The sequence below is a fragment of the Berghia stephanieae genome, chromosome 12, assembly GCF_034508935.2.
Source record: "Berghia stephanieae isolate SIO BIC M18660-M18661 chromosome 12, UCSD_Bste_1.3, whole genome shotgun sequence".
Taxonomy (NCBI): Eukaryota; Metazoa; Mollusca; class Gastropoda; order Nudibranchia; family Aeolidiidae; genus Berghia; species Berghia stephanieae.
In genome coordinates, this window is record NC_088371.1 from 23,527,813 (window position 1) to 23,537,812 (window position 10,000).

Consider the following 10,000-nt stretch of genomic DNA (forward strand, 5'->3'; position numbering starts at 1 on the left):
CCCCTTTGTCTAACTTTTCTTGGGTGCTATAATTGTACATCTATACTTTTTTTGGTATCCAATTTTCTTCTTTTTTACTGGCGCTGATATGACCTTAACGTGTTGCAAGCGCCGTAAAAACCTTAAAAAAAAAAAAAAATACTGAATCCAGAGGGTACGGTATTCCTGATGTTTACCCATTTTTTATGTGCCAGTTTCATAATTGTGTCTGATTTGTCTCACAAAAATAAAACACTGATGACATTAAGGTCTTTCAATAGTTTCCTCAAAAACTGTATATCAATATTTCATTGTTGTGGGGAATATTATTAAAACGAAAGTATATTATAGTTGAAGTAAACAAACAAACAAACAAACAACCATGTCATAAATGTTATAATATTTAATTTATTAATATTTCAATATCAGTATTACAATAATCATCAATAACAATATTATCATTATCAATATTATGAATAGTTATATCACAAGACACCCAAGCGACAGACTGTGGCACGCTTTTTCCATTTGTGCAATATGGCTGCCGTAAGCATGCGCAAAGCAGCTCTCTTTCTCCAAGTAGAAATGTGGCGAAATTGACTAGTGTCTACTTTGGACATTTTGGTAACATAAACGATGATTAAAAAGCATTGTCTCTGTAATAATCAATAGCCTCAGTGAGGTTACAACCTTATACAAATTTGCCCATTCACTCACTCACTCATTCCCATAACCAGATGGTTGTCGGGGGGAATTGTGGGATACAGCCTTCACAACACAGTGCCACTCAATATCTGGGTCATTGACTCTCTCTGTCATCTCATATAGCGTCAATCCGGTCCATTCTTTGATGTTCCAGCCACACATTATCTGGGTCATTGACTCTCTCTGTCATCTCATACAGTGTCAATCCTGTCTATTCTATGATGTTATTTTCCTTTGTCTTCCTCTTCCGTCTTTGACCTTCCATCGTACCTTGTATGACTGTCTGTCATAGTTGATCATGAACACATACACTTTAACAGATCCATGTCAAATTTAATTATGTTATGACCATTCTTACAAATATTCGGCAATTTACCCATCATCTCATCATCATCATGTCAACTACCTATTATTTATTTTTAGTTATTATTATTATTTTATTTTTCTATTTTATTATTTTATCTTTTATTACTTCATTATTATTATCTATTGTTTTTATAATAAGGGCAGTTGTTACATCGAGTAATTTATACCAAAATACTCAGGTAAAATATCATATCATATCACTTTTTAACAGATCCCATGTAAAATTTAAATATATTTATGATACCTTCTTCTACAAATATTCGGCAAATTATCATCATCATCATCATCATCACCACTACCACTATTATTATTATTATTATTATTATTATTATTATTATTATTATTATTATTATTATTATTATTATTATTATTATTATTATAATAAGGGCAGTTGATATACATCGAGTAATTTATAACCAAATACTCCAAGAGTATAATATATCAATATCATATCAAAAACCCGATCGACAGTGAACTCCATAACTCAGTATATGGATTTGATGAATACGTTTTTAATTGATCTATTTTTTAATGCCTATTATGTAGATGATGACCATAGTTCAGGTCATATCTAGAATGCTTGACCCGAACATTTCTTCTTTTTTGCAGGGTATTTAAAGACCTTTGAACTTAGCAACCTTTATCATGACAAGCCAAAGTGATACCAGGCTGCTAGAAGCTGTGGACTGTAAAAAGTCGAACAAAAATGAATATAACAGCTTTAAGAAAAAAGAACAAAATACCAAACACTGAACGTTTCGGGATCAAAACCCTTCTTCAACCAACAACAACAACAACAACAAACAACAATAAAGGCATAAATTGATCACTAAATTCCAGATAGACGACAGAGAGGACCTAAGAAATATCTCTGTCGTCTATCTGGAATGTATTTAATGTCTTTATTGTTTTTTGTTGTTGGCTGAAGAAGGGTTTTGAGCCCGAAACGTTCCGTGTTTGGTATAAACTTGTTATTTTTTGAAGCTGTTATATTGATTTTTGTTTATTACTTATTATGACATTATGTGTTATGTTATGTTATAGTTTTATTGACAAAAAATATACATTTTTGTTGGGTTGAAGAAATATCCATTTGTTCAAATTTTAGATATGATGTGTTTGATTGTCTCTTGTGAGCTGGAATTACACTGGTAAATTAAAAACATATATCGGTGCGGCTATGTGTTCTTGTGGTATGACACTCGCTTTCGGATCGGAAGGTTATGAGTTCGGGCCTCGTCGGCGTATAGTTGAATCATTGGAGAAGGCTCTTTACTCGCATTCTCTCACCGTACTCTGGTGTACTCATTAGTACCTGGCCGTTAACAGCGTTGTATCTGTCCGAAAAAAAATGAAATGTCGCCTAACAGGCGACATGTCACGTCCTACATGTTAAATGTTGCTATTGGCCATGGACCCCTTGTGTAGCGCTATGAGCACGTTTAGTGGATTTTGCACTATATAAAGGCTCAATTGTTTTTGTTTTTAAGGGTTTTACGGCGCTTGTTTGTTTGCTTGTTTGTTTTTAAGGGTTTTACGGCGCTTGTAACACATTTAGGTTATATCAGCGCCAGTAAAAAGGAAGAAAATGGGATAGTAAAAAGTTCTAGAATTACAATTAAAGCACCCAAGAAAAAGATAGACATAGGGGAACTGGGAACAAATAGGGATCAGATGTAGATTCCAAGAGCAAACCATCAATGTACTTAGTTTGAGATCACCTATAAGTCTCATCCGGACACATGCACAAAATCCAACAAAGAGGAATACACTCAAATGCTTACATTATACATTGAAAATAACAAACATAATAGTACATAACAGAGAGATGATTTACAAGGAAAAAAATATCATCTCCCAAAACAATAACTATGCATTTGACTGTTTCCCTCCCAGCCAGGAGTCCGACCAGGGCCAGGACAAAACCAAGTAATCTCATGCCAAGACAAAGACAGAAGGCATGTTAGAAAACAGATATAAGGGGATAGAAGACACAGTATGTACCTCCCTGCCCGCTATGGGAGGTCAGGATCCCCACCCATAAAGGCTCAATATTAAACATGATATTCCCTAGTACGACATAAGCGTTTTACACAATTTATAGCTGAAATTCTGAGTGGGTCTTTTAATTCACTCAACCCTACCGCTGAGCCACGCTGTCCCTGTACTCCCTAGCGGGCACGGAAGCACTTACTGTTTATCTGTTTCCCAACTGGCTTTCTGTCTTTGTCTTGAATTAAGTTTACATTGGTTTTGTCCTGGCCCCAGCCGGAATCTTGGCTGAGAGGGGCACAGTTGAAAGTATAGTTATAGTTTGGGGATATGATAATTTTGTTCCAGTTGCAAGTCATCTCTCTTGTAATGTAGTTACATTTTTTTTGTAAATGTCATTGTCATGATTTGTAGACATAACGGTGCTGCTTACGACACATTTAGATCATTTCAGCGCCAATAAAAAGGAACAAAATGAGATAGTACAAAAAATGTCAAAGAGGAATGATTCAAATAAATTGTTGTTTTTGTGTTTAAGGGTTTTACGGCGCTTGCAACACATTTAGGTTATATCAGCGCCAGTAAAAAGGAAGAAAATGGGATAGTAAACAGTTCTAGAATTACAAATAAAGCACCCAAGATAAAGTAAGACATAGGGCAATTGGGAACAAATAGGGATCAGATGTAGATTCCAAGAGCACACTATCAAAGTACTTAGTTTGAGACCACCTATAAGTCTCATCCGGACACAAGCACAAAATCCAACAAAGAGGAATACACTCAAATGCTTACATTAAACATTAAAAACAACAAATATAATAATACATAACAGAGAAATGATTTACAAGGAAAAATATATCATCTCCCAAAACAATAACTATGCATTTGACTGTTTCCCTCCCAGCCAGGACTCAAACGAGGGCCAGGAAAAAAACCAAGTAATCCCATTCCAAGACAAAGACAGAAAGCATGTTGGATAACAGATATAAGGCGATAGAAGACACAGTATGTACCTCCCTGCCCGCTATGGGAGGTCAGGATCCCCAATTCAAATAAATAAATTATATAAATAAATTCACTATATTCATCCCTAAGGTGAATTTTTTTCTTTGGGATCTATTCCAAGGAAAGACTGGAATACCCCGGGAGTTAGCCGCAGTTCAGCGCCGCAAAGTGAGCTCAGGCTATGTGACTTGCTTAAGGCCACACAGAGCGACGAATAATCGCACTCGGTACCTTTCAGGTATGAAACAAAGACTGTACCGCTGAGCCCGCTGTCCCATAGGGAACAGATATCGATTCCAAGAGCACACTATCAGTATACTCAGTTTGAGAATAACTAAAACTCATCCAGACACAAACACACGTCCCAACTAAGAGGAGCACACTCAAATAACAATACATAAACGATTTCCAAGGAAAAAATATAATCTCCTAAAACTCTAATTATTCATTTTGACTGTTTCCCTCTGAGCCAGGGATTCCGTCCAGGGCCAGGACAAAACTAAGTAATCTCATTCCAAGACAAAGGCAAGCAAGTTGGAATACAGATAATAATATAGGGGACAGAAGACACAGCAAATGCCTCTGTGATCACTGTTCACTCTGTCTCGAGCACCAGTCGAAAGCAGAAAGGATTAAGTGAAGCGATTGTGGTTATGTTGTTGTTGTAGTAAATTATGTGCCGCTATGTGGCCTATTGGTATCACACTCGCCTTTGGATTCGAAGGTCCTGGATTCGAATCCCGAGCGGCACTATTTCAGTCATTGGAAAAGGCTCTTTGCTCACATTCTTTTACCATACGAAGGTATAATCTTCAATGAGTCACTTACATTTATCGTGCTGGTGAGCCAGGGTTTCAGGCCCCCCCCCCCCCCCTTCCACACACACACACACACACCCCTCCCTCCCCAATAGTGGGCACGGAGGTCACTTGCCTTGTCTTCTATACCCCTATATCTATTTTCCAATTTGCATTCTCTCTTTGTCTTGGAATGAGATTACTTGGTTTTGTCCTGGCCCTTGTCGGAGTCTCCTTTGTTGAGACGGAAACAGTCAAATGTTTAGTATTAGTTTTGGGAGATGAATTTTTTTTCCTCTTGTAAATTATCTCTCTGTTATGTATTGTATAGTTCAAGCATTTGAGTGCGTTCCTCTCAGTAGGATTTTGTGTTTGTGTCCGGATGAGACTTTTAGGTGACCTAAAGTTATCCACAATAATACTAGTATGCTCTTGGAATCTACATCTTATCCCTATTTGTATCATTTCGCTTTGTCTTACTTTTCTTGTGTACTGTTAATTGTAAATCTAGATCTTTTTTTTTAAGCATATCTCATTTTCTTCCTTTTTACTGACGTTGAAATGACATAAATGCATCGCAAACCATAGACGTTGTCAACAGAGAGCCTTACACTAGAACCCTCTAGGACTTGTTGTTTGACGTCATTTTATTTAGGTTTTTTTGCACCGTCTAGTGAGTTGTCGTTTGTTGAGCTCCCTCAAGGAAACAAGTGATCCCATTGGTCTGGTTGAACTATTGAATGCAACTCACGATTTGTTTTCTTTTATGGCCAAAGACTTGTCTTTTGACGTCATTTTTTGGTCAGTGTCAGGTTATAAGTTCACGTTGGCTACGCACAAACACCATAAAACCATTAAAACCAAACAAACAAAACATATGTTACAATGAATGACATAATCAGTTGGATGGTGAAAGGGTTTGAACTGAGATATTCCAAGTTTAGTTAGAAGGTCAATGTTTATCAAAAATGAGTTCTTGTCATACATGATTAAATCAATCCTTTTTGTACATTTTCTGGAAATATCAAAGTTTAATTTCACTTCAAAACATATTTTACAGCTGGTCAAGTTGAAAGAATATGAAATTTGAGTAAAGTTGCTGGATAATTTTCCCATACATCTGACCATAATTTCATGAAAAATCACCCAAATTACTTCAAATAAAGATTAAAATGCTCTGGGGAGCATATTCTTTCAGAAAATGCAAAAAATGCAAATCCAAAATTATCACCTTCCGACTGATTATGTCATTCACTGACACATTTTCTTCATTTTTAAATGACTCTGAAATGACATAAATGTATCACAAACGCTGTAAAACCCTTAAAAACAAAAACAAGAAAAAAAAAAACAAAAAAAAAACATATTTATCATGGAAGTCCCACATAAAAAGTACTCCAGCCAATGTCATCAACCCCGTCTAGACCCGACGTAATATTGACGTCACCATTCAAGGAAATGACGCAATTGTTGACGTTGCTGATGACGTCATCATCGCCGTCGTCATTGTAGCTGAACTTTAGACAGCTGCTCTCTCTGAGGCAGGCCAGGGCGCAAGCGGTGACACTTCGAACAATTCGTGACGTCACTGGTGACGTAGTCAGTCGATACGTAGAGGAGAATAGAACCCAAGGGCTGGCTTGAGAGACTAGGAAATCACAGAAAAAATACTTCTGTTAGAATTTTTTCAATGATTATAATCATTCTAATGATGATGAGATGATGATGATATTAATAATAATAACAAAAATAACAACAACAACAACAACAATAATAATAATAATAATAATAATAATAATAATAATAATAATGATGATGATGATGATGATGATAATAATAATAATAATAATAATAATAATAATAATAATAATAATAATAATAATAATAATAATAATAATAATAATAATAATAACAATAAGTAACTTTGGAAGACATTTTCACTGCCTAATAAACAGGGAACAGGATATCCTATAAGGAATTGCACCTCCATCTGGGCAGCACGGTTCGAGCCCAACAGATGACATCCCGCCTTTCCTGTGAGCCAAAAAAAATTAATTCCTCATTGCTCTACCACTGAGATCGAGGTATTTAATTTAGGTTATTTTTATAGATATGCGCTTGGCTAAGACCCTCTCAACATTGCCATTCGGAAGTATAATGGACCAACACACAAAGCTATATTATGTGACATTGAACGGGAGGCGTAGTGGCCGAGTGGTTAAGGCATTGCACTATGACTCGGAAGGACCCGGGTTCGAGCCCCGCTTCAGGCACTTTCGTTTTTTTCCTTAAGCAAGATTATTAACCCCTAATTTTCTCACTTGGACAATATGGGTGATTCCTGTTGACATCAGACATCGTGTTTGATGAGTTATCTATATTCCTTCGTGGAATGCGTAGGCGACGATATCTTATGATGTCGTGGCGTAAAAGGCATACTATTTTTTAAACGTTTATAGTCTGGTTAATACAGTTTAGTGAGAATTACTCATAAACGCTGAAGGCAAAGAAAAAAACAAAAACAAAAAAAAAACAAAGCCCCGAGTGACGTCAACTTCATTCTATCTATACATACCTGCACGCGTGCATTGGCTGACAGTTGTAGTCCACACAAGGCCTGTGTCGTTGTTACAATAGACGAACTGCGTCATGGACCTGTCCGAGAACGCGTGGTCAAAGTCACATGTGTACTGACCATGGGTAGCGTTGTTGGTGGACAGGGAGTTAGGGACAGCGGGGGGCGTGGATGGACAGCGGTGACCTGGGGTATATTTGGAACAGGAAACCATAATAGTTACATGTTTGTTATTTAAAAATGTTTATATTTGTAACAGAAAACCATAATAGTTACATGTTTGTTATTTAAAAATGTTTATATTTGTAACAGAAAACCATAATAGTTACATATTTGTTATTTTAAAATGTTTATATTTGTAACAGAAAACCATAATAGTTACATGTTTGTTATATTAAAATGTTTATATTTGTAACAGAAAACCATAATAGTTACATGTTTGTTATTTCAAAATGTTTATATTTGTAACAGAAAATCATAATAGTTACATGTTTGTTATTTTAAAATGTTTATATTTGTAACAGAAAACCATAATAGTTACATGTTTGTTATTTAAAAATGTTTATATTTGGAACAGAAAACCATAATGGTTACATGTTTGTTATTTTAAAATGTTTATATTTGTAACAGAAAACCATAGTAGTTACATATTTGTTATTTTAAAATGTTTATATTTGTAACAGAAAACCATAATAGTTACATGTTTGTTATATGAAAAATTATGTTTATTTACAATTTCTACCGGAGTTCACATTCCTGCATACACGATACATTTATTACGGACAGTCTAATTCCACAGCACTCCAAGCTCCAAACACGGATTTTTATCGTGCCCAAAAACATATACTCGCAAGCGCGATAAAATAACTCGTTTAACCCTCTCGTACCTACTATAGGAAAATCGTCACATTCGTTACGATACAACCAACATTTTCTTCTTATTCAAATTTATTTTGTACATCATAACATTTAAATAAAATGAACAGTGTGTTGTAGAGCATATTTTACTAAAGAAATTATTTATCGCAAGAACTTAACTGCTATTGTGTTTGAATGATAAACTATATCTTTGTGTTAGTTGGGTGTGAAGTTTTGGGGAAAATCCTGAAAATGGCTGGTAAGGAGAGAGTTAATAAATACAAAGAGATGATGAAAGAATCGAATATTAACAAACACGGTACATTTGTTACAGAAGCTAGACTTACGGACACAGCCTGGTTCCACAGCACTCCAAGCTCCAAACTCGCAAGCTCGTTGTGTTATTGGGCGCGATAAAAATAACTCGTTTAATAAATACAAAGAAATGACAGAATCGTCTATTAACAAACGCGATACACATTTGTGACCCTTCGTCTCAAAACGGTATTATGTCGGGATGATTAAGATGTCATTAAATCAAATTCTAGTTAAACTGGTCAAAAATTGAAATGGTCGCTAATCAGCACTATAAAATATAACATTCATTCTCCACAATAAAATATAACATTCATTCTCCACAATAAAATATAACATTCATTCTCCACAATAAAATATAACATTCATTCTCCACAATAAAATATAACATTCATTGTCCACAATAAAACATAACATTCATTCTCCACAATAAAATATAACATTCATTCTCTTCAATAAAATATAACATTCATTCTCCACAATAAAATATAACATTCATTCTCTTCAATAAAATATAACATTCATTCTCCACAATAAAATATAACATTCATTGTCCACAATAAAAATAACATTCATTCTCCACAATAAAATATAACATTCATTCTCTTCAATAAAATATAACATTCATTCTCCACAATAAAATATAACATTCATTCTCCACAATATAATATAACATTTATTCTCCACAATAAAACATAACATTCATTCTCCACAATAAAACATAAAAACTCAACACAACTCTGATATTTCTGGCTATAAATTCAATTTTCAGCATCTTAGGGTGCACATTTATTAAGGACACTAGACTTATGCAGACTTACACAGTCTGGTTCCAAGCTCCAAACTCGATATACTCACAAGCTCGTAGTGTTATTGGCCACGATAAGAATAACTCGGTTTAATAAACACAAAGAGGTGAAAGAATCGTATATCAACAAACCGGGAAACTAGACTTACGGACACAGTCTGGTTCTACAGCGCTCCAAGCTCCAGTGTCCAGGCAGGTAGAAATTGCCTCCGTCAAATTGCTGACCCTGAACCTGGCCCCGTCCTCACACGTGAACACCACGGCATCCTCGAAGACAAACTGGGACTGACCGGAAGCGTTGGAGGTTGCTATGGCAACGGTGGGAGGAGGCTGGCATATTTTCCCTGTGTAAAATGATTTACATATTTTTGTTGTATCAAATAGAATTGATTTCAGCAACAACAACAACAACAACAACACACACACAGCACACACATACATAGAGAGAGAGAGAGAGAGAGAGAGAAAGAGAGAGGGATAGAGAAAGAGAGATAGAGATAGATAGATAGAGAGAGAGAGAGAGAGGAGAGAGAGAAAGAGAGGAGAAGATGAGAGAGAGAAAGAGAGGAGAGAAGAGAGAGGATAGAGAGAGAGAGGGAT

At 35.5% G+C, this 10,000-nt stretch overlaps 1 protein-coding gene across 1 annotated transcript in view; it reads right to left on the bottom strand.

Moving 5' to 3' along the window:
* Window positions 1–5,597: 5,597 nt before the first annotated feature.
* LOC144958367 (uncharacterized) overlaps window positions 5,598–10,000 on the bottom strand; it is a 126,362-nt gene continuing 121,959 nt past the window's right edge. Inside the window, exons 31-33 of the mRNA XM_078890330.1 lie at window positions 9,550–9,744; window positions 7,420–7,605; window positions 5,598–6,492 (exon numbers count right to left, since the gene is read on the bottom strand). Of these exons, the coding sequence (XP_078746456.1) occupies window positions 6,215–6,492; window positions 7,420–7,605; window positions 9,550–9,744 (659 nt within the window). The 3' untranslated portion in view covers window positions 5,598–6,214. The remainder of the gene's footprint in view (window positions 6,493–7,419; window positions 7,606–9,549; window positions 9,745–10,000) is intronic.